Source organism: Rissa tridactyla, chromosome 6, assembly GCF_028500815.1.
Source record: "Rissa tridactyla isolate bRisTri1 chromosome 6, bRisTri1.patW.cur.20221130, whole genome shotgun sequence".
Lineage (NCBI taxonomy): Eukaryota > Metazoa > Chordata > Aves > Charadriiformes > Laridae > Rissa > Rissa tridactyla.
This window is the reverse complement of record NC_071471.1, coordinates 70045367-70071336: the sequence shown is the minus strand read 5'-3', so window position 1 is coordinate 70071336 and position 25970 is coordinate 70045367. Positions and strand designations below refer to the sequence as shown.

General features: G+C 38.0%; 1 protein-coding gene across 1 annotated transcript; it reads left to right on the top strand.

Moving 5' to 3' along the window:
- Nucleotides 1-25912, top strand: DHX32 (DEAH-box helicase 32 (putative)). Its single transcript, XM_054207583.1, has 11 exons — nucleotides 1-270; nucleotides 2964-3157; nucleotides 4665-5037; nucleotides 7583-7828; nucleotides 10069-10168; nucleotides 10291-10449; nucleotides 20114-20305; nucleotides 21960-22109; nucleotides 23228-23418; nucleotides 24278-24459; nucleotides 25720-25912. The coding sequence occupies exons 1-11, from the start codon at nucleotides 1-3 to the stop codon at nucleotides 25910-25912; spliced, it is 2250 nt and encodes a 749-aa protein (XP_054063558.1).
- Nucleotides 25913-25970: the final 58 nt, after the last annotated feature.

Genomic DNA, 25970 nt, shown 5'->3' with positions numbered 1-25970 from the left:
ATGGAGTTTTTAACGTTTTCTCCAGAGATCCACTGCTTTTCAGAATTACTTGACTGCAGCGATGGTGATGAAGAGGAAATACTGGTATGCGGAGAAGATTTAGAGCTTAATCCTTTTGACGGCTTGCCTTACTCTTCCCGGTATTATAAACTTATGAAAGAAAGAGAAGAACTTCCAGTATGGAAAGAGAAATATACTTTTATGGAAAGTTTGCTTCATAATCAAATCGTGATCGTGTCAGGAGATGCTAAGACTGGCAAGAGCTCCCAGGTCAGTACAACATACTTGGTTGGGGCTTTTTAATTATTTTTAGAACATTTAATGCTATACACTTTTCAGAGTTCCTATTACTATTTTATTAACTTTACATATTTTGAAAACAGAAAAAACTTTTTGCAATGAATTGTCTATTCACCGCTGTTGCCCTTTATTTCTACTAGGCACATCAATATCCAGATTTATATTACACTAGTACCTGGTTTCTGGTAGGAGCGGACTGTTGCTATGCCGTGTGCTGTACGGTATTGCAATATAACAACACCCAGCTCCGAAGAGTTCAGCTGTGCTGTACACGCACATCGTTGTATTGAGTTCAGCAGTTCTCAGTGTCGAAACAGATGTGCAGTCACCTATTGTAATCTGGGATATTAAGGCCAGAGAGGGAAAGTGAAATACAGAAGGTGACAAAAGATTAATGCAGTCAAATATAGATGTAAAATACACCTATATAAGTACACATTTAAATACTTTCTTCAAATATTCATAAACAATTGACGCTTACTTTATGTTTGTCTGTTATGAGGCATTTTTAGTTGGTTCCTGATGTCTTTTGGGCATTAGGGTAACTTAAGCACTGAAGACTAACACTTCTCAGACTGTGATTGTCTGACACAGTGTCGTAAACAACTAACAAAAATCTCAAACACCACCACTTTTTTGTACTAAATTTAAAAATATCAAGCCCTTTCTGAACACCAAAGACCACATGCATTAACTACTATAGTTAAAAATTCAGAACCAAAAATACAAATAACCTTATAAAAGTTCTGTATAAAATTTTCTTCTATCTATCAGTATGTGCACTGTAAATTATTGCTTTGTTTGTATACTGCAACATCGCATCTCAACTTGAAAACTATCAACTGTATACTTTAAAATGTATTACAGAATATATCAGCGAAAATCCTTCCCTACTGAAATTACAGGTGTATTTCTACTGCCTTCAGAGAGGCCAAGGCTAAGTGTAAAATACTTTAGGACTTATTTCAGATTGCTTTAGTATTTTATCAATAAATCATTCCTTCTACATTTGGCCGGCCGCTCTTTTGTTCCACTGGAAAATTTTATTGCCTCCTCCCTGATATTGACTAAACTTGTCATTTTATCCTATTTTTGTCCATCATCACTTTGAACGCGCAGGGGAAATGGTAAACTCTGCAATGCCTGTGTTGAATTCAATGCATATTCTTACTCGGAAAGCGTGTCTTGGTTCTGATTAGCGCTATAGCAGGAAAGAAACACAATGGGTTTGCAGGCAGGTCACAAGAAGGTGAAAAAGTTGTCAGGGAGTGAAGGACTGAAACCAGTAGGGTTGTTTCTGAGGGAGAAGTAACGGTCTTTCTCTCACTTCAGCCAAGAGCAAATGCTTTTTCCAAGAATACACAATTACTTTACAGAACTTATGTTAAAAGACATCACTGAAGCCAAGATCTCAGTTGACTCTAAACACACACATATCCACAAAGACTATCAAATTCTATTGTAATAATATATAACAATCTAAGTCTGTTATCACAGTAAGCAGAGAAGAATTTTCAAGCAAGTGTTATAAGCCAAAACGTGATTGTTTACGACTGCAATCAGTCCTGCAGGTAAAGCTGTAGGATAATTACTGTTGCAGGGCTTCTCGTATCTGCCAGAGACTTTGATGCTGGACACCACTAGAGATCCCAGACTGAACTAGAGACATCACACTTCTCATTGAAAATTCCCATGTTCCGATAGAAAGGATACACACCCACCTGGTGCCTGCAAAATTTTTTGGAGTGCAAAATCTTTACCCCTCGTTATTGACTATAATTCACACAAAACAATTTTGTATAATAATAAACTACTTGCTAAGAAATTTTAGCTTTTTTAATGGTCTTTAGACAAGTTTGATAAGATGTAACACATTGCTGGCTGTTTTTTAAACATTTTTAGAAACACAAATAACTATACAGAAATAAATGATACATGGCTGATGCACCTAGGTTATATATGTTGATGAATTAAGGGATGTGAAACCTAATACTTGCACAAAAATAATATTCATAATGTAATTTTACTTTCTGCCGACAAGCACATTAATATTTTCTAGTGTTGATTTTCTACTGTAAATATATAAACTAGAGAGCTACTGCGTAAGTTTCTGGAGCAGTTCAGTTTCAGTTATCTCTGTTTACAGAGTAATTAATCTGAAATGACATATACTCACTGTGGCATTTGTCAGTTTGAAATCCTCCTCTTCCTGGGACATGTTTCTCATGTCAAGCACCTGAAAATGATCCAGCATGGGCAAGTTTAGCGCTGAGCCAGCTGAGAAGCCCCTGACAACAACTGTACTAACATTGTTGGATCAATCAGCAGATGCTTTAGAATGATACCGACAGTGTTACCTGCTCCCCAGAGGCCAATCCTGCCCCTTCTCCGATATAGTTGAACTAATCTGAGTCTTACTTACCTGAGAAATTCCCAGGTAAACCTTCCAGCCCGTGTCACTGCAGCTCTTGACTACTGAAGAGATTATGGGTCTTGCCATTTACCACGGCAGATGATTTCTGTGTTAGGTGCAGCTCATCCGTCAGTAGTCAGGTAAGCTGCAGGTGCTCACGTCGATTTAGTTCTTCCACACCGTCTACTTCTTTTGCATTACGTCCGCTAAATGTGTTAAATACCAAATACATCTGTTTTCTGATTTACAGATTCCTCAGTGGTGTGCTGAGTATTGCCTTTCTGTCCACTATCAACACGGCGTAGTCGTATGCACCCAGGTCCACAAGCAGACAGCGGTGTGGCTGGCACTGCGCGTAGCTGATGAAATGGATGTCAACATCGGCCACGAAGTGGGGTATTTTGTCCCATTTGAAAGCTGCTGTACAACAGAAACCATCCTGAGGTCTGTGCGTTTCGTTTTTAATGCCTTCAAACTAATACGTAGCTTACAGTTCTTTGCAAGTGCGGAAGTTTGCAGCGCTCCAGTCGGTCCTTAGGCTCTTCATTGCAGCGCTCCACTAACGTGGTCGGGACAGATAACTTAACAACCGTGGCGGAACATTGCTATAGTAGCAAAAGATTTTTGCATACAGTATGAAAAAAAAAAAACAAACCAACAAAACCCAAAACGACAGTGCTTTATAAAGCTGCATATAACATTTTAAAATGCTGATTTTGTGCTTAACTGATAAGCTGTAAAAGGCTTGAAGGAGGTATTGTGTTCTAAATTGTAGTAGAGATTTAAATGGGTGAGGTTACTGCTTGTGCAAAACTTCATTAAGCACCTCAGTAACCTCCATTAGACTTTTTCTTTCGCAGTTTTACAGAACAGGAATGTTCATAATGGTAAGAGAACATGGGATAATCTATCACAAAGTAAAGCTGTAATTTAAAAGCAATCAAAAATCATGGCTAGAAAAGCGTATGTTCACGGAGGGAAGGATGAGAGAAGTATTGTCATTCATTTCAGTGGCCATTCCAGCCCAAACCAAGAGAACAAAAGCATTTAGGAGGATTTTTAAGAGGTAAGAAATGCACTTAATGCATTAAATGTAGGCACATGACAGCAGCAACACAGGGATTCAAATTTTGAGCCTCTCTGAAAGTTGGGAGAGTTATTTTCTCTGGTTCCTTTAATAGAGCACAAACTATAAAATCTACATCATAAGCCTTTTTCCCAGCCATGTGAGCTCCCACTGACTTCCAGTGGAGGATACTCACCACGTCTGAAAATCAAGTTCAGTCGCTCTTCCTTTTGCGCATCCTTTCTCTTTCATGGAGAACCATGTAACCCTCATCCTGCAGCACGTCTTTCTGCAGCTGCTCCTGATGTGAAAGGGAGATGAATCCTCTCCTCTCGCACATCGACACCTGGTTCAAGAAGATTCAAAGTCCTGCTGAGCAACACCGCAAAAAATAACGTCCCTTTAAAAAACTTTCAGTAGCAGGAGTAATAGGGATAACAGTGAGGAGGGCATTACGATATGAATTAATCTCTCATCTTTGTTCCGGCAGTGCCTCAAGTGCGTGTGTACACCTTTTCCTCATCTGAAAGCACTAGTTCCTCAAGAATTGGTTATGGCATGCAATATGCTTAGATAGTTTGGAAGATGAAAAGCAATTTAAGTTACAATTTTACGGCACAAGTATTTCTTCTTTTGCCTAGAGCATCCTTTCAACCATACTGCCATTTAATGTCATTGAATTACATCGAGTTTCTAGCTATTTAAAGAACAATTTAAACATGCAGTTAAGACTTCATACTGTCTACAAAATAAACTCTCTGTTCTTATCGTACCTTTCTTGTTAGAACGGAAAGAACCAAGCTGTCCCCAAGATCCTGAATTTTTTTACAAACAAATCTGAATATACCAAGAAATTTTGTAGAGTATTCTGTTTGTATGTTGCAGATACTGTACAGATGATATGCTACAAAGGGAAATGATGTCTGCTCCTCTTCTGACCTATTATGGCGTTATCGTCTTGGATGATGTGCATGAAAGAACTGTTGCAACAGATGCGTTACTTGGCCTTCTTAAAGATGTCTTGATATCAAGACCAGAACTGAGGCTGGTGATACTCACTGCGCCTCATATGTCCAGCGAACTGCAGAATTATTACGGCAACGTCCCCTTCATAAGGGTGGAAAACAAACACCACGCAGAGGTTGTATACTCTTGCAGCGTTCAGAAAGACCACTTTCTGTCTGCACTAAGACTGCTCTTTGAGATACACCATACAAAAGAGAAGGGTGACATTGTGATCTTTCTAGCATGTGAACAAGTAAGTTACTGATATTTCTGATTTTAATCAAGAAGCAATCTACATCTGTGTTTTTACATGACCTATAAATATCTTCTTGCCTGTATCTAAGACACTGGACACTGCCAACAGGTTTTATCAATTCAGGTTTTTCCTACAAAGAAGTTACGGTATACGTAATACTGTATTACATATACATAGCATAAACTAATACAAGGAACTATCAGATTTTCTGTAGGCTTAAAGAAAGGCCATCATCCTTCTGTGCGATGCAAAACGTAGCCAAGGCAGCACACAGGGACAAGGGCCATAGATTCACGGAGTTCATACGTTGCAACCTATTCCGGCATTGGGTATATCACACTGTGTTAGCCCTGTTTTGCAGGAACGGCCAGTTTGCATAAACGTCCTCCTTCACATGAATGTTTGTATCTTAAACCTGCTTACAAGGTCTTTGCGCTTGCATTCTGCTTTGCGGCTGTAAACTTCCCAATCCTTTGTGGACACAAGAGCAGGAGGCAAATATGACCCCAGAGGTGCCACAGATAATCCAGGAACCTGCATGGGCTTGGCTATTCTAAATAGAGGTCTTTGAGTCCCTGAAGACAGCAGAGATGCCCTAAATTCACTGCTGCCAGGATTGCACGATCATCTCCTCAGAAAAATTTCACAGTACTTTATAGCTGTCAAAGCAATCTCCCATCAAATAAATATTTTAAGACTTGAAGTTATTACAGATTATTATTATTATTTATTTCCTGATAGCCATCTTCAACCTTCCACTTTGTATCATTAAATCTGCTTTAGAACAAAAAGTTTGCTTTAATAGCTCCAGGAGATAATGACTTTTCACATACAACGATAAATTACCATGAACTACCCAGGTAGTATTGCTTTTCACTGCAAAAAAAGGGGGGTGGACTTGTAACACTTTTAATAATGCTAATAATCAGTTGTAAACTTTACAGACAGTAATTTTACAAATTATTAATTAATGAATTCTCTGTATCAGTTCCTATATTTAAAATAGGAGAGAAAACACATAGTCTTTCCATTTCAAAGAACCGGGAACAAAGTTTTATTTCTGCTTATTTGTTTCTGTCTCTCTCACGATGGACAAAACACTCATTATGAGCTGCCACCTCACAGTTCATATCCCAAGCATTCTTGCTTAACTGTGATTTAAAGTTTCATATTGCTAATGGCTCACTGTTCCCTAGCACTCACCTGCCTTTTAAACTGAACAAAAATATGAATAAACCAAGAACATCAAGATTTATGTGCTATCTTGGTGTCAGTCTTGCTATTAGATGCCACTGTCATATCTTTATAAGAATTTTTATAGAATACTTTCAGCCTATAACTACTATGAATGCAGTGTCACTCTCAAATAGAAACTCAATCTGTTTTTTCAGTTTTGAAAAATGTTTGCTAATAAAAATGCTTTTGAAAAAAGCCCAATGAAATCCCTTTCAAACTGAACAAGCCTATGAGCGATTCTTCGTACCTTTAAAAGAAATCATTCACAAGACAAAATAGTTGATATTTAAAAAAAAATCCAGCAACAACAAAAAAACCTTTTACAATTTATATTGGACCTCTGAATTCGTGGACTCTTTTAAAGGTGATGTTCCATTAACGCAGCTTGGGGACATTTTATTGACTTTATTAAGTCTTCCCAGTGTTTATTAATCACTGGGGGTGGTGGGGGGGTAAAAAATAATAAATACCTTTACAATACTTATATCTTCTTAAACATAATAATTAAGGTAAAGTAGAGAGGTTTCTGCGTACTTTAATCTTTTTATGTATTGTAATCGGACTCAGAACGTAATAGTAGTTTCCAAAGTGACCCCAACGGGACCTCTGCCATTTTAGCCCTGCCAGTGCCGGGGACAGTCGGGATTGCAGAGGGCTGGAGCAGTGGTTTGCTGTGACCTGTTGTGAGCCCAGGAGCCCCCGTGCACACCCAGAGGGCTGTTTCCCAGGGGACACTGCCACTCAGGGCACCCACATGCATGACTTCGGTTCCAGCGGAAGACAAAACATTTTGGACACGCCAGTGGGGCACCCAAGTATCTGCTAGCACATTCCCAGCCCTACATGTGACAAATTTGCACCAAACTCTTTGGCAGTAAATGACTGATGCAGAGCCATCCTACATGTCCTATATACATGAAGTTTCATAATTTCTCAGCCTTGCTATTCCTATACTATATTTTCGCACATCTGTCTTGCCCCGGAGGCTGGTTTGGATATGATTAAAGCCAGAGAAGACCATTTTGAAAAACTGTAGAGGAGGAGAAAAAGACATTTCAAAAAACAGCCCAGCTTTTCTGTCGTCTCTAGTTAGCGGATACAGTTGGTAAATTTTCATACATAGTTCTGTTCCCTTTTTTTTCTCTTTTAATTATCAATCATGTAAGATTTAAATGTTGTTATAGTTTGATACATAGTTAAAATTCATTTTAGAATCAAAAAAGTTGCTTTACAATTAAATATTGATATTTGTTTTTCATACTCATGAGAAAAAAGAGAAAAAAAAACCTCTTTCTCCTGATTGCAGGAAATTGAAAAAGCTTACCAAATGATCAGACAGGAACAGTCTAATTTAAATCCTGACCTTGGAGAACTCATCCCAGTTCCTTTATACCCCACAAAACAAGACCTAATTCCCAAACCAAATCAAGACAAACAGAAATGCTGCAAAACATACAGAAGAAAAGTGCTACTCACCACAAGCTTTGGAGAATCTTTGATTTGGATTAAAAATGTAACCTTTGTCATTGATGTTGGTGTTGAAAGGAGAAAGGTTAGTAAAGTTAACCAAAATCAGAATGCCAAAAATTAACTATGCAAAAGTTTTTTTCAGGTTGGGGGGAAGGGAAATGTGCAGCTAATAGACTGATGCAAATGGTTTCTAAAGGCACAAATATTTTTCTATTCTTTCATAAGTCAGATTCTATAATAATTTTAACATGCAAATTAACAAAGTTTAAATAACTTCCATGGACATCTCATGTGAAAAGCAAGCAAGAAAACACAATTACTTCCTAAATTCAGTCAGAAAATACATTTTTCAAGTTTCTAAAACCAGATTAACACTCCCAGCTGAAACTGCCACTCATTTGGGCACCGAACCAATAACAATTCATTTGCAAACTGTATCTCACCTTAGTTTTGGCCTATCAATCCTAATTATCTCTTCAGTATCTTATAGATAGAGTGAATTACAATCAGTTCTTGGCTACCTATGGGCAGATTACCTGGTTTAGCAGATTAACCTCATCTCGTGTTTAACAACTTCACAATCAGCGTAGTGCCACAGATCATATAAGGCCAAGGGACGCTCACACAGGGAACCACTTCGTTTTAAAGAAGTTGTTTGTGCTCCTTCTAGAAACATGCTTCCATTCAGGAACCTTGAAATGCTGCAATTTATTGAATTCATCTTTGACCTTTTACAGTTTATTCTAAATATGTCCTCAGTTCTTGTTTTCCACCCCATCCTTTCAAGGTTTAGTGCAGCTGCAAAAGCCTCTCTCTTGTTTCTTTCCTAAAGAATGAGTGACTATGTAGGAACAAGTCATTACACGAATTGGAAAGCTGCACTACTACAGGCTTTGTAACTGTCCTGTGTGTTTTGCTAATCAAAATAAATATTCCAGTAATAGGCAAAAGAAACAATATAATACAGTTTCTTTATATAATCCAGAATGGAATCACCAAAATGAAAGTTAAGTGTTACTTAAATTTTGGACTGGGGTTCGTTAATCCCGATTTGCCTTGGAAATAGTTCAGGCAAAATCTTGGGAACTACCATTACCTTTCATTGACATTGGAAAATACTGCGTCTAACACCATCACTGTCAAGGGTTCTCATTTGGGGGTTATAAACTAACTTAGCTTCAAGTCAAAGAAAAAAAAATTCTCATACTTTTGTGCAAAACAAACAAAAGCCTAAAAGCAGTTTTCAATTAGACAATGCATAACTCAGCTTATTCCTGAAACTAGAGTTGTCTTGGATGGTGGGAATGAATCTCACTTCCACGGTAACCTGAAGCCCAAAGTATAACTTGGTGCTTCCAGACTTCTGTGAATCAGAAACACGAAGTGATGGGAACAAATCAATTTCAACAAAGGACTTTTGATGGCCATCAAATCACCTCTATTGGTTGTGCAATTTTAACCCTTTAATTCAATTACTTCATCATAACAGCTGAAGGTCAGTCCTCTAATATTCATTCCTCAGCAATTCAAATTCACATTCAATCCAAGTGGCTGCAAGTCAGTTGACCATAGAACAGGTGAAGTTTTGTGCAGAACAAAATCCCACATAAGTCTTGCTGTTGAGATATATAATAAATTTACCTGGAGGAAGAGAAGTTTGTCCCCTGCACTGAAGCACATTTCATGTTTTTTATTAAAACCCTGCTTAAAGTAGACAGGGTCAGTTCAGATGACATGACTAGAAAGTTGCCTTATCCAGATGTTGTATGTCTTGCCATATACTACAGAAGCTTATGGACATCATCTGGTGGTCAGAACAGTGAGTGAATGGGCTCCTCAGTTTAACCAAAATAAAGTACAGTTAAGAGAAAAATAAAATGGGGCATTGTACGTCTTTGTTACAGTCCTCATTTCCTGTAGTGAATTAAAAGATTTCAGTATTGAGACAAAAATCTGGAGTTACGGAATGAAATGTTATCAGAGAACGTCGGGATTCTGTCATTGGAAGAAATAAATAATCTTTTTCAATGCTTTTCTTGATGATACCATAAATAAACATTTTGTCTTTAGTAAGGTACATTTCTTCAGAAAAATACATTTATCTTAGAGTATACTTACAGAGTTATTCCAAAACGTGTCTGTCAATTTATCAAAGCGTTGACTGTTCTCATTTCCAAGCTGGTGAAATGCGTAGTCTAAAAATAAATGAAACTGTTACTACACTTTCTGTAAAATGACCTAGACTAAAATTCAATACAGACCGTGAATATTTTTGTAGTTTTCACGTACTTATCTGATGCTTAATATCTCTTTCATTTAAAGGTGTACAATCCTAGAATCAGAGCAGACTCTGTTATAACGCAGCCTATCAGCAAAAGTCAAGCAGAGATGCATAAACAAATTCTGGGCATGTCTTCATCAGGTAGAATTATTAGCTCAAAATTTCAATCCAGTTCAAATTATTAATAGAATTAATATGGCAATAAAAAAAAAAAAACAAACCAAAGACAAAAAAAAAGGTAATTTTCCTGAAATCTCTTCCAGGAAAACTTTTCTGCTTGTATCCTGAAGAATTTACGTACAAAGAAATGAAACTGCATCTACCAGCCAAAATCCAGGAATCAAAGCTAACCAGCATGGTTCTCTTCCTGAAGAGGATGGCTATAGCAGGCTTAGGACGCTGTGACTTCATAAGCAGGCCAGGTAATGATGATGCATCAATTTTCCGTCTTTTTATTATTATTTTTACAGTTATTTTACAGGTTAATTTTGCCCTGTTATTCATAGTACTTTTTTTTTATTTATTTAAGCACTTGTAATAATATTGCCACTGCTTTTACCACTTACCTGCTAGAACACTTCACAATGCGATAGTTGCACTTAGAAAAATGGTACTGTATATGAACCGTTTGCTCTGGAAAAGACCACAATGATCTGAATAGAATTGGAATGAAAAAAAAAAAAAATAAAAAAAGCCCAACATTACAAATATCATCTCATCTAGGTTTCATGTTATTTTCCCGGAACCCACAAAGAAAATTTGTGTCCCATTGTACAAGGCATTGTACGGATATCTCACAAAATATATTCCTTTAATCAAAAGTTTACAACCCACCTAAACTCCTGTTGTTACCTAGGAGACATATTTAGAGGAAGTCAGCTTCCTTCTTATCCTCCAGCATCTCCCCCTCAACTTTACAAGAAGGTGTTACTTAGGGACAATATTTATTTATAAAATAGACCCGAATAAACTTTCAACACTACACAGAGAATACTCTGAATTTTGAGGTAACAGTGTGAAGAAAGTGGTTGCTTTTTTTTAATTTTATCATTATTCTGACTTTTAGGGCTTTTTCTATAGAAGGATATTCTCCTCTGCAAAACCCAAGTACCACTGCAAATTCTGCTGTTGCTTTGAAGCCAATTAAAGTTAGGGAAATAACACTGGTTTCATTGGTTTGGGGATCGCGTGACCTTTTGCTTGCTTTATTTATGGTAATTTTCCAGCGCAAATAGAAAGAATTCTTATATTATCCTCCCCTTCCTCATGTACATACACAGGATTAGAACGAGAACTTGTTTTCTACATGTTGTGCACTGAAATTAATCAGTTTAATTCCCGCTGTTAGATGTTGTGATAGATCGTAAGTGGAATTTTTAAGTAGAATTTATTCTACTTTTCCCTTGTCCGCCTGTTTAGCAGAAACATGCCTAAAAGAAACGTGAAAGAAGCACTGCCAGTCTGAGCGGTAACTAATTCAAGACTGATAAGGCCAAAATCCTCCAATTCTCATAAGTGTCACCTCCTGTATTGAATCTAGGAAACCTTCATGGAAAATGGTTATGGAATACGGTTGGCTTCCACTTGAATTTGGAAAGCAAAAAAAAAAAAAAAGAAACCTCTAAAATGTATTAGTGTTTTTACTGGATATGAAGAAAGTTGTTCTTGAACTGTAGGATGAATTAATAAAGTTACATTAGGAAAAGCATTCAATATTTTTGGATTTAAAGGCACAGTGGATACGGTTGGTTTTCAGAGAGAATGAAATGCTAGAGGTATTTACGGATTTCACAGATGTAGGAATTCTAAGTTTTGTCTATATTTTTGAGATAATGCAGATGAAGAAAGCATCTTGCTGATGTGTACAAAATTGCAAAGGCATTTGATAAATGCATCAGCTTTACCTGGACAGGCATCAAATATGAAAAAGTTTTTGCTAAGTAGATCAAAAGTGCAAGGTCAAGGTATTGAAAAGTTTGAGGAATTACTGAAACAGTGTGAGGAATGTTAGACAAACTGTTTGAACAAAGAAAAAGTCCCACAAACCCTGCAGGGGGTCAGGGATGAGATGAAAGGAGACAAGAAAGTCTACACAATTTCCTGGACTCCTTCCTGTCTTAAGGCCTCACATAATTAAACATTTGAAAGATTACTTTAATTGTGCAGTACAGCTCTTCCTTCATCTCAGGACAGATCACACATTGACTTTCTTTGCCCTGGGGCTTTCTTCTTCCCACTGCTGCGTGGGCAACGAACCTCTTTCCTACTAACACTTAAGTTATATCCCTACCACAATTCTCCAGATGACTATAACGCTCACGCTATCAGAATACAGACAGCGTGAAATACCTGGTGTGAAATATGTTTGTCTGGAAGAAACAGGAATACTGAAGTAAGCAAATTTGTAAGGGGATTTATTGTATCGTATTGTTATTGCATTAGACCAACTGACAGACCTCAAAACATCAAAACAGATGTTAAGCTTTCAATCACATAAAACCTTCTTTTGGGCCCTTCATCCTCCCGAGAGCTTTGAGTCAATGATCTCGGCCCGTGACAATCCAAGTTTTCTCATTCTGTGTGAGATAGCCCCAACCTCCCGCACGCACTCATTGTCACATGGGTCTCCAGTGGCTAAAGAAGCACAACATCCTCCAGCAGAAGCAGAGACTGACCCTAAAGTCACACCATGGAATCCTCGATGCCCAGCTCCAAATACCTCTGCCACCCAGTAAAAAGGCAGCCCTAAAGCTTTTTCATTGCGAGTCATAAGGTCAAAGAGGTGTTACTCCTTTCTGGGTTATGTGCTGCAGGAGAGTGTTGCAGAGGAGGCAGAGAGAACAGCTATCAGATGGAAAGCATCCTCTCTTGAGTAAGAGCTTTTAGCTTCCCCAAAGGACTTCACTACCTTTGCTGCAGTGAGTTTAGTTGCATAAGCCTTCCATAACTTAAAGTGATGAGGAAGGCTGAGGAAGAGGAGAGGGTCTCTGAGATTGGTATACAGACCTAAGTGGAAAGCATGAGCAACAAAGCTCACAGAACAAGCAGCGTGGCTTTTCTGACCCTAAGGAATCTCCTGGGCATAACAGCTCTTATTCTCATCTACTACCGACGTACAGAAAGCCAATTTGCCCACCCTCAACCAAACGTTGCACAAGATCAACCAGACCAAAAAAAGACCCCTACAAACAAGCAAACAACAAAACATGGCAGTATTTCTATATGCTTTCATCTGACCTGGCCAAATCAAGTGCTGTTCAGAGCACACAGATACTAAAAACACAAATAGCCTTTCTATTTCTCCACAGCACAGTTTGTCCTGGGATATTCCATGTCTTCTCACCTCCTTGGACTTGATTTCCCTTTGAGTAAAGGGAGTAAACACACTGCAGCATCTCCCACGTGCCACACATGCCACAGGCTTTCCTACGCACCGTTTCTGTTCACTGAACATTCTCAAATTTTCTTTGCAATTGAAACAGATGAAGGCTTTGGGGTTCTTTAACCCAAGGTAAATTCCTCCTGAACAAAAAGGTATGGAGATGAACTGGTGAACAAACAAATCAAAAGTACAACAAAACTCACAGCAAGAATTCAAAGAGCGGCACTTCACAGTCCGCTCCCTGTACATGAAGCAGAGAACATACAGCAGATAAGTAAAGACACAAAAATTACATCAGTAAAACATTTTATTTCTGCTCCACGACAATGTGTATAGGGTTTTTTTTTCTGCTGCTCTTGGAGGAAAAATAAAAGCCTGGATTAACTCTGACTCATTACTGCATTATGAAAGCAACAAACATGTCAGGCGTACAGCTGCTGCATTTAATTCACGCTATAATCGAGATGAGCAAATGCAGCAGACTTACTACCCTTTTTAGAATTCATGAGCCATATGAAAATGTATTTGGCACTGCAGTTCTGAAGTGCATTATTTGAATTCCTGTGCCACTATAATAGGGATGTCTTTACATTTTTATTAGTTAATCAGCCAGATCTTTACTGTGTTATATAATGGGACAAAAGAACTCCTTTCCCATAGATCGCAGCAACGTTATGTATTTTTGTAAATCACTGGAAAATCCTTATTTAAACTATGCAAATCAGTATAAAGATGAAGCCATGCAAAATTTCCATATGAAATCAAGGTGAAAGCGGTTTGCAGATTCTGCATTCATGCAGAATTACCATAAACAATTTTCCGATTAAAATATTTGTTGATGGTCGTGGCTACCATGACATTTGAGAGCTATGCTATTATAACCCCACTGAGAACATATTTCTAGAATATCCATAGTAACAGGAGTTGTATAAATGTACATAATTTCAAATTATTTCACAAAAAAAAAATCTGGTTGCATTTTTTTTTTTTTTCATTAGAAACAGACTGTCAAAGACAGAAACTCAAAGTCCCATGTAAGGTCTGCTCAACAGAGACCACTTCATGGCAGATTTATTACCTTAAGCTCACTTGCTGATTCTTTGATGTTTTAGTTTCTGAATTTCATCGATTAAATAGTATTATATATCTCCCAATTAAAAGCTTTCTGATAGCATATACCTGGCCACATACTTCATATCCTGTACTGCAGAAATCAGCGAAAAAGCGTAAAAGGAATAGCGGGAGGTAAGGACCAGAGAGCAAACAACCGCAGGAAGCAGAGTATGGACTGGAGAACCTGAGCCTTAGCAGCAGTCCCGTGTCTGTGGGACAGGAGGCACCAAGAAAAGGTTTTGGGCACTACGTAGAGCCCAACAACCGAGCACATACCACACTGGATCTAGCCGACTGCTTCAAACAGGGAGGAGCTGGCATCACAAAGGGCATCCAAAAATTGGGAAGGGGTAACCCAGTACTGTTAAAGCTGCACTACTCTCATGTCATTTACTAGAGTAACAAAAGAAACCAAAATGACTAAAAATATTTTGATACCATTATATAATATTCTATAAATTACACTCTTTGTGGATACACCACATGTTGCAGAGTCACGTATGTGCTTTGAGGATGACCCAAAGCAGACAGAAAACCGACTTCACTGAACAGTCAGTGCTACCCCTGGTGCATGGCTAAAACTCAGTCTATTGATGTTAGGAAAATGCAGGTCAGGCTCTGTCCTTGCTGTCCCTGCTGGCAGAAAAGCCCAGCAGGCTCTCCTCCAGCCAGCTTGGAGGAATGAAGAAACAGCGTAAGAGGGAATGGAAAGACCGTAAAGTACGAGTTTGGAAAATTAATTTTTAATGACCAATTATAATTTCAAAATAATAGTTACAGAACTGGTGGCATCAGAGCATGGCAGACTCATAAAAAAAAAAAAAATCATACCTCAGAAGGTACAGGGGAAAAAAGAGAATCAACATAAAACCTGCACACAGAAGCTTGTCCTTGCCCAAAAAAATAATATCTTTGCATAATTTGAAGAAAACTTGGCACTAGATTTTTCCATATCTTCGGTTTGCTATCCAAGGAGCAACGTTAAAAAACAATAACAGAAAACACCATTCCCCAGCACTATTCTCCCTGCAGTAATTACTTTGGCAGTTCTTCTTGCTGTTCAGCCAAACAGAAGCTGGAAAAGCTTGTGGTTTGCCAGGCAGCAAATCAGCTCTTCAGACAACGTCCCTTCACCTGACAGTCACGTCAGCTCTAACTTTCAAACAGTTATTCCTATGGAAAGAAGAGATCTATCAAAAAGCAGGTATTTTACATAGTCAAAATTTTCAGACCAGGAAACCAGAACACAGGACCCGTAGATCCTTCAGATAATGCACGATATGGCAGTTAAATGGACGTTTCGTTCCTATCTCTAATATTCCCTAATTACAGAACTTTGAGCAAATCGATAAATCACTTGCTTCCTTATACAACGAGAATAATACATTTGTAGTTATTCTATCACATGGTAAGCACTTCAACTTCGGCCACGTAGGATGAGATACTGAACAGATTAAAGGCACAGCTACCTTTAAAAACATAACTTACTCTGTTCATGCCAAAGTTACAAAAAACTGAAACGAAGAATATCATTTTAAGTCAGCTTGAAACTCTCAGATAAATGTTTTCAGTGCTGACAATATCATTTAGTTATGTGTTTGCTTTACTAAGCCTAAGTATGATCAAGAGTAGGATCTGTATTTACATCAAACTGGTCAGATTTCCTGGGACAAGCCCAGAGCAACCCAATCTTAAGTGGCGAAAGAACACAGGCAAGGGAAAGAAAATATCAGATAAGGAAATACCTTTTAAACTTGCACGGATGTGACAGTTTCTTGTTGAAAGCACAGGGCACATCTTGAGAGCTTCTTTTTAACTTTGCTCCTGTGAAAGCCGCAGCCGAGTCACAAAGCCTTGTGCTTTGCCTCGATGGCAGCAGTAGTTGTGTTGGCAAGCAGCCCTAAAATAATGACACTTGCTGCCAGAAATCACTATAAGACAATGCAGGTTGTGGTTCTTTAAAGAAGAGCTTGCCATATCTAAACATTTACACTACTTTTGTTTTATCATAGGTTTAATTAAATAGGAACCATACCATAAAGTATTCTCAAATGAGCGTTTGTTGTTCTCATAATGGCTTTTTATTGATTCAGTTTGTGCCTCAAAATGGAGACCCGTATCTGAAAGCCCTATTCTCTTTTTTTTTTTTTTAATTATTTTGTTTTTACTGTTCCTTCACTTGCTTTATCTACCTTTACTGTCTAGTCCTTTCTAACACAATAAAACTCCAGGAATCTTCTTTTTCTTTTTTTTTTTTTTTTTATAACACTCATAGCAAAACAAGGAAGTAATTTGTGCTTATAAATCTCAAGGCAACTAACTCTAGGGGATAAAAATGCAAATTACTGATGCTATCAAGGGATTGAAATTGGCTGCTATATAACCATTTATTTTGTAAGTTCTAGCACAAACTACTTTGTTGATTTCTGGAAATAAGGTTTCCATGATATCCTGGTAATTACTATATGCCTGAATGACTCTCCCTGTACTTTCAATCACTGGTATCTATTTCCTGTCACTGACTCTTACTCTTCATCAGCTGTTACTCTTAATTTCTTTAAACTTCCTAAGTATTTTCTTCTCAGATACCTTTGCTTTTGCAAGGGCTCATCTTTTACCCCATTAAACCTCCTATGTCTGGTAACAAATGTTCTCTCTAGACAGAAGCCCCTCATGTTGTACAGGCAGAGATAAGAACTCTAATGCTGAAATGAAACAGGTCCACAGTTTTAACAGGAATTTACACACTCCTGAGAGAGCGTCTCTGAAAATGAACAGTAAGTGTTTTAAAATTAACCGAATGCACAACAGTAGCAGATTTACACGCTGGAGAAGTTTTGTAAATGTAAGGGGAATTAATAAACTCTTTTTTCCATTCAGAAATTAGTAACAGAAAAAGGGTTGAAAGCAGCAGGTGCTTGCTTCCCATTTGACTTTTTTCTTTACTTCATTATAACTAGTTAATTACAGAATGATGGCAATAAACTTAACAGTTTGCTGCCAACGAAGCAAAAACTTGAACTCAAGATTTTCTTGCAGGAAGGTAGGGTGTCTGAAGTGCGGAGTTACAGCTAACCGTGACATACCAGCTCCGTATGGGCTTGCTTTGCTTTTAAGCTTCAGGATGCAGAAGTAGCCTGCCGAAGACAGGTTCCCGTTCATAATGAATTCAAGCAAGAAATTATTTCCAGTCACCCACTAATGAAGATACAAGAAAAAATACATACCCTGCCTCTGTGGGTAGCTGTGGTTGTGTTTTGGTTGGGTTTGTTTGTTTGGTTTTTTTTATTTAGAGATTTTTTTGACGTTACTACGCAAACTGACAGCAGCCCACAGAAGTCTGAAAGATTGCCAGTGCAGTCATTGTTCTCCCAGTGCCGGGTATGCTTCGCTGGGGATGAGGCCAAGCCCTGCTGTAGCGGAATTTTTGCCACCAGCTTCAACAGGACTAGAATTTATCTTGTTATCCATAAAACAGAGAGAAAATATCAAACAGTTCCTTAAACTGGAATAAGGAGAAATTTGCTGCAGTGATAGGAGAGCAGTTATGAATTTAAATGAAGCGGCACTCATAAAAGATATTGACCATTACAAGAAGACCTGGAATAGAAATCTACCTTTGAAAAGAGCTGGGAGGAAAGAGCCTTCACGCTTCAAGAGTTCCCAAATTTCCACCAATGTCTTTCATGCACTAGCAACTACTTTTTGGAGAGTGTAGGCTTGACAACTTCTGCTCAGCTCTCGGGTTCACTCTCTCTAGCCCTGGAACTGTGGCCACCATGGCTGAACATAAAGCTCTTCTACATTTATTTTGCCAAATCTTCTGTTTCATCAACAGCAGATTTCCTATGGACTTGCTCAAATTCTCATTTTAAGTACTGATTTGCTTAATCCTGTCCTTTCAGACATGCTTTCTTACCACTGCAGCTGTGAGAGTTTAAATTCATTACAACATTCTTTTAGCAGAACAAAGTGTTGGTGAGAGAACACTTAAGACTAATTTTTTTCAAAATCTGAAAATGTCAGAATAACGCTTCAAATTCTTCTGGCACCATCTATCAGAAGCAGTCAATAATAGTAAAAGGGCTAGGGTATAGATAAGCTGATTCTGCCTTCCACTGCCACAGACCACAGAATCACAGATGCAGAAAAGCAAGAAAACAATAGCGGAAAAAAAGAATGGTAAAGGAGAAATTCAGCAAGATACTTAATGAGAAAGGAGAGTCTTTGTCAAACTCCTTCGTTATTTACTCCCATCCAGCTGAGAGGTTCAGGAGAGCTGCTGCAAACGCCATCTTTTGGTCTGTCAAGAAATAACTGACGAGATGTAATGATAACTGATGAAAAAGGCATATGTATGCCTGGTTATACAAGCCATTTTCTATACCTTCAAATCTTGTGGGTTGTTGATTTCATTCACCCTCATTCTATGAAAGAGGAAGATATGATTTGTGGAGGTACTTATAGACTAAGCTTAATATGCCATCAATCAAAACTCAATTAATTGAACAATTAACTGAATTAATTGTTGATATCCCAGCAGTCTTCAGAAAAAAAGACACGTGGACCACTTTAGACTGAAAGCTCAGTGCTCGATGCACGCAGAAGCAAACCTCCCTACCAAACATTCCTGGCAGGCCACCGCTTGCGTTTATCTAAGATACAACCCCATCACTTCTGTCTTCTCCTCTGCTGTCATTGTGCAGATCCCCATCTTAAATGCTAAACTCTAACTCATGACATCCTTTATATTTACATTTGTTCAAGTCCATCTTGTACTTCTGTTCCCTACTCACTGCGTGGCCAAAATTCACGCATTTCCTACTTCTTTCCCAAATTAGTCTGTCAGCCTACCTAATTATTTCCCTATATTCATACATCATTTTTTCTGCCTCACTGTTCTCACTTCTGCCTATGTGGGCTGTAAGCAAGTTATAACCTACAATAAGGGAACACTGAACACTTAATTTTGTGCTGTGAGAAAGTACAGCCAACTGCTGGCGAGAAATTTTCTTTTACTGTATTCCCATTTTATTTCTCACATCATGAGAAACTATGTAAAAAAATAGTGATAATCAAAAAAAAAGGCAAGCAAGAGAACTCCAAATACCTGCAAGAATGAGAAAACAGCTACTTCTGTAAATGCTTGTCTTTTAGTTATAATCCTCTTTCCCAGAGCTTTTGTGTATCTCTACACCCCTCAAATGTGACCACCCCTCTTTAAAAAGAACAAACAAAAAATTCCTGAAGATTGCCAATAATGCAAGTTTTTTACATAGCCTGGGTGCGATACACTGTTCAGCACTTCCTGTGTCTTGACTTTTGACAAAAAGTGCTCTGACAGAAAAAAGATCAACTAAGTTATTTGCAGCCCTATAATTGTGACCCCTTACTTTCTTCCTCCAGAATGTTCTCAGCCTTCCGTTCATCTAATTTATTACTTTTTCTTCTTACCCTTTGTCAAATGATAGAAGCTGATTTCTGTCATTTTCACATAGGAAATACAGAACTGAAATATTATAATGAGAATTCAGGCATTCGTTTATATGTAGCCATTCTCAAGAATGTGAATGATCTTTCCTTTTTATTAGCTCCTGAAAGCCTGATGCAGGCTTTGGAAGATCTCGATTATCTAGCAGCCCTGGACAATGATGGAAACCTTTCTGAATTTGGAATTATTATGTCAGAATTTCCCCTGGATCCACAACTGTCAAAGTCAATTCTGGCTTCGTGTGAATTTGAGTGCGTTGATGAAATGCTCACCATTGCGGCCATGGTAACAGGTACTCCTAAATAATGTCTTACTGCATGGCTTGTGCCACCTGCCAAATCCACATAGACTCTTCCAAAAATCTATTCACAAGGGCAACCCAAAGGCAAACTGTCGTTCTTCACATCCTGCTTATTTCAAGTAAATGAGTATCTTTGGCTGTTTAAGTATTTACTTTGAGCATGCAATGAAACACAAGTATATGAATTCGTAAGTAGCGCTCCAATTCCATGCTTCAGATGCCACATTAACTTCCAACCTTTTGTCAGAAAGCATACACAGAACATCCCTTCAAAATGAACTTTCTTATCTCCTATTGATGTACATTTGTTACAGACCGAAGCAGCAGATTAGGGGAACTTCTAATTATAAACAATATTGAACTGTTGACCTACAAAGAATTACTTTCTGATTTTGCTTCTCCACTTTTAAGTATTTTATAAAACTAACGTGACCTTAAGTATCCATACCATTCTGTCCTGATGGATCATCACTCTGCTCCTACATGGCACTGTGAGACAAACCAGCTGGCCCCAAACACTGGATATGTGAAGTCTGGAGCAAGAACATTTCTATTAGAAGGCTATTAACTATAGAACTTCTTTCATTTGACGTGACAAAGCTTTCAAGACAACACATAAACCCCAGATATTGAAACCCTATTCATTCTGTGCAAGCTGCTATTGAAATCTGAATAAATCAAAGATTTTAGGATAACTGAGAGGAGGGTGACTCCGGAAGTTCAAATAGCAAATAATGACAATGACTTCTCAGGATCCCACCAGACCATGCAGGAGGGCCAGATTCAGATTCTTTCAGGTCTCAGTATTACATAGCGATGTTGGCTTCAGCAACATTTAGCTCTCTCACTTCTCTCCACAGCAGCCTCTGAACCATATAGCCCTATGCACCTGACTTTAAGGCATAAATAACCCTAGTACAGAACCAATGCATGAGAGCTACCTACTGCTCAACAGCCACAGCTTAACCTTGCCTGTAGAGAATCTTTTGGCTTGGCATTACTGTGCTGTGCCCAGAAGGAACACCCTAGGCCCAGAAACTGGTGAGGAGTCTCAGGCAGCAAGGACACGAACCCACAGGACACCGAGCTGCATTAATGCTTCTCCTTATAGAACAACTTGGTTTTATGGGCCTAAACTTGTGATAAAATTTTTAAGTACATACAAAAAATGTAAACAATTGAGCACAGGCACACTTTAGTTTTTAAAAAGCTCAACCACCTCGAAAGACGTAATTATGTAGTACACAACAGAAGTAAAATGCACTGGAAGGCACAAATTTCAACATAGAGCAGCAAATGAAGGCACTACATCCATAGGTTTAGTTTCTTTCTATATTAAAGAAACCATATGCTTGGATTCTGGATAAATTGGATCATGCCATTATGAAGCACTTTTGGCATCAGTCTAGGAGAAAGCTGCTCACTTCCTTTTGTGTTTACAGCACAAATTAACTAAACAAGAGACTGAAAGAACATCCGTATAAATAAAACCTTAGTGAATGCAATAGATTCAGTTCTTCAGCAGCGATCCAACGTTTAAGATTAAAGGGAACTGAGAAAGCAAAAAACCAAAAATATCAGTGGAGTTACGATTTATGCATGCACTTACGTGTCTTAATAACCAATGGCTTGATTTTTTTCTAAGCTCCTAATTGCTTCTTACACGCACCTCCTGGAACAGAAGAGATTGCTCTCACTTGCTGGCGAAAATTCTCACACCCTGCAGGAGATCACTTTACTCTTATCAATGTCTTCAACGCCTTCAAGGAAGCCAGTGCAAACTCCACAAGCCAATGTAAGTGTACCCATACCGGACAAAATGAAGCACATTGTAACCAATTTGGAAAAAAGCAAAACAGAAAAACCCCATACTGTTGGCACTCAGTTCATAAACCCTTTTTGAATGATTCTTTGTAGAATTGCTAATGTGTAGACAGAAGAGAAACCTAGTAGCTTAGTAGCCATTACAAACAAGTATTAGTTTTAGTTTATTAACTAATTGAAAGTAACCTAGGACAGCGTATTTCATCTAGCAAGGATACGTCAGCACTGTTACTATTGTCATTTGAAGTGACATTGTTCAAAAACCGAAAGATGGTTCCTCCTGTAAGAGCACATAATCCAGGTTCACAATGTGAAATGACATTAACACAGCTGAGAAGGGACTTGATTCCCCCAGCAGCCTAACAATCCTGGTGTTTTTCTGATAGCTGTCAACTCAAAGGAGAGCTGAAGGGAAAAAACTGAAAGTGGTAAAGTTCATATTTACAGGAAACCGAATAAAAGCCAGGGGTCTGCACAGCAGACAAAAGCTCTTCACGGCATTTTCCTGTGCTCAAACATCTGGCTCAGGTTCATTTAGCCTTAGTCAAAGTACTTAGACATTGGAGCAACAGATTTGCATACACTAAGGAAAAAATCAGGACAGGACACTAGGATGATTTCATGTTCAGTCATGCTGAATGCTGAAGGCAGGTCCAAGAGAATCTGTCCTTTACCAGCGTGCAGGATCACCACCAGCACTACAAATGGGATTTCAGCTCCATACCCTGGCCTGAATCCAGAAAGCCTGAAAATAGAGTTGCTACTCGTTCCGTTTGAAGCTATTACTTTTTACAGACCAAATAAGGGATTTTGAATATTTTTTTATTCAGAAATACATAGCTAAAATTCTATAAAACTAAGTAAGGATATCAAGTGTTGCCCACTCACTTTACAAGCAACATCAACAAGACTAAGCTGTCCACATGACTCGTTATCAGAATTTTGGACAGCTCTGACACAGCTACTTGCCCCGAAATGTTTTTAATCTATTGCACCAGTCAAAGAGCATTTTACAGAGCAGTATCTCTGTGGATAGTACCTATCAGTCAGACTTTGCTTTAAGCCAAAATGCTGTTTTTCCCTCCACAGACTACAGTAATGAGAAATGGTGTCGTGATTATTTTCTAAGCTGTTCTGCACTGAGGATGGCAGAAATTATCAGAGCCGAACTAGTAGAGATTATGAAGCGTATTGAACTTCCCATTTCAGAACCGGACTTTGGATCAAAAGAAAATATACTAAGCATTAAGAAATCTCTCTTATCTGGTTACTTTATGCACGTAAGGAAAAATATTGTGGTTTCATCTTACTGCATTGTTAACTTATATAGAGAACTTTAGTTAGGTAGTGGAGTCTTTTGATCATTAGAAAGGATAAAAGCCATTTTTACCACAGTAAAATATAGTAGACAAACCCTTCTGCCAATTCCACTCTTCTCTCTGCGGTTCAGCTATCACAGCATGAAGTCCACACACTTCACTGCAACAGGAAAACTGTCAATGTACCTCTCACTGAAAAAACTCTTTAACTTGTGATATTCTCTCAGACCTTATTTCCTCTTTGAAGATGTTTTTGTGAAAATACCCTGGAAACAAAGAGAATTGACTTGTTGAATATGTTTAGGTATACATAATACACAGCATTCTTCATCTCGACCAAATGAGGTACTCTAACTGTAATTGTAAACGTAAACAGGAAAGATTAATTTATTGCCATTTGAAACATGCTTTCCTTCACATCAATATGCTCGTCCTAAATACAAGAATGACCCCTCCGAATTCCACTACTTCAAGTGCCCTGCCGCACATTGTATTTTAAGGTCTTATAATTCGCTAAGAATATATTTGTTTTCAAACACAAGTTCAGACACTTACTGTATAAGCTTGCCCTCATTTGTTGCAGACAGTTTCCTTTCAAATATACAGATCAACATTTTTTTTTTAACCCTAAGCCTCATTTCATAGTATCCAGTCCCTAGCTTTCCCACAGAAATTTGAGAAGAGGTTTAGGTTCTCCAGTTGAAAGTATCTGAATACAAGTTTAATTCCTGGCTTTAATATAATATGCAAACACTGATCTATGCATCTTGTACTTTCAATTAATCAATGGATAACTCTTTGCATTTTTTTTTCTTTTTAGATTGCTCGTGATGTAGATGGCTCAGGTAACTACTTAATGCTAACACACAGACAAGTGGCCCAGCTTCATCCTTTCTCATCATATTATAACACCAGAAAGATTCCTGAATGGGTTTTATTCCACGAGTTTAGTATATCAGAAGACAATTCCATCAGAGTCGTCTCTGAGATATCACCTGATCTGTAAGTTAACAATGGTCAAACTGTTTCTTCACTCATACCTCTACCGCAAAAGCCACAAAAAGGGTTAAGTCACAGATGGGGTAAGGATGTGTGTGTACACTGGCCCTTTCCTTTATGCCTGTCATAAAAGTAGCATCCTATGCTTGGAATGATTTCTCTACAGAATCATAACTGATTCAACCTGCATAGGGATGAGGGTTTAAAAAAAAAACAAAACCAAAAAAACCCCCAGTAAAATAGGCATAAGACAAAAGGACAAACTTCATACCTAGTCAAGCAAGAGGAGCTGGCATCACTGGAAGAGCGAAGAAATCGTTGTTTTTCACACTTTTTATATTCACTAGGGAACATACATAGAATAAATTTTCTTTCTTTGTTGCCAGAATTGTTCTGTCACTGTGTGTAGCTTTGCTTGATGTCTTCATTTTCATTCAGAACACTCACTGCATTAGAGCTCACAACCATTAAAAAAGGGAAGAACTGTGACCTCACACCCTTACTATTCTTTCAACGCAAAACACAGCATCACTTAAATCAGCCTTTTGTATTTCCTAATGTGTGCTGATCTGTTCAGGTACCGAAATAAGTCTCAGTGTCTGCCACTGTAACTGTAATCAATTCATCCATTGAAAAACACCTTACGAGTAGCAAAAGTTTCTTACAAGGTAAAATATACTAAAAAAAAAAAAATAATAATATCAAGGAAGTGTTAACACAGCAGTATACGCAGAGATAAATCTAGCTGGAAATTCCTTTGTTCCCTGATATTTTCCAGCAAATCTTTTTCTCGACATGTTTTGTGTACCCAGACAGCTAAATCATTCTATTTCAACTGCTTATGGACTCAAGAAAAGACTACAGTCTTCCTTCTGCAAAAATCTCTTTACACCAAGAATATACATTTCACTGCCCTATTTTTTCTACTTCCAATGTTTATAAGGTGCCCTTTTTCATAATTTTATTGAACCAAAAATACGTTCAAAACGAGAAGAAATACTATTTAATGCAATCTGCAGCATTGAGAACGGAACATCAATCACCTGAAGATTAGGCTGAGTACATTAAGTGCAAGTCTACCAAAAGCACAAACCATTACTGCATCTTGCAGAGAGTTTTGGTTTTGAGTTGAAATACCAACTCTGTTGTTCTATGCATCAGCATGTTGCTGGTGTCTTTTGTACAAGCCTAGAAATAGTTATTCAAACATTTCAAAATTCAGTTAAAAAAAAATAATAATCTTTTGTCTTATTTCCTCACCAGATTCATGGAGCTGGTACCTCAGTATTATTTTAGCAATCTTCCTCCTAGTGAAAGTAAGGATATTCTGCAGGAAGTGATCAATCACTTGTCACCAGTTTCAACCATGAAGGAGGAACAGAAAACTAACAATGACAGCAAAGAAAATGAAAAGTTTCCCCAAACTTCCACTGAACAAAGATGTATTATTCAGTGATTTTAGACTGAACTATCATATATTGGACAAATATAAATAAAAACAGTATATGCAATAT

What these genes read in the sequence shown, in the direction of transcription:
- DHX32 (XM_054207583.1), top strand. Translation starts at nt 1, where the DNA reads ATGGAGTTTTTAACGTTTTCTCCAGAGATCCACTGCTTTTCAGAATTA. An exon ending in TGCAAACTCCACAAGCCAAT is followed by an intron (nt 22,110 to 23,227) that starts GTAAGTGTACCC and finishes TTCCCTCCACAG; the next exon opens with ACTACAGTAATGAGAAATGG. An exon ending in TCTGAGATATCACCTGATCT is followed by an intron (nt 24,460 to 25,719) that starts GTAAGTTAACAA and finishes TTTCCTCACCAG; the next exon opens with ATTCATGGAGCTGGTACCTC.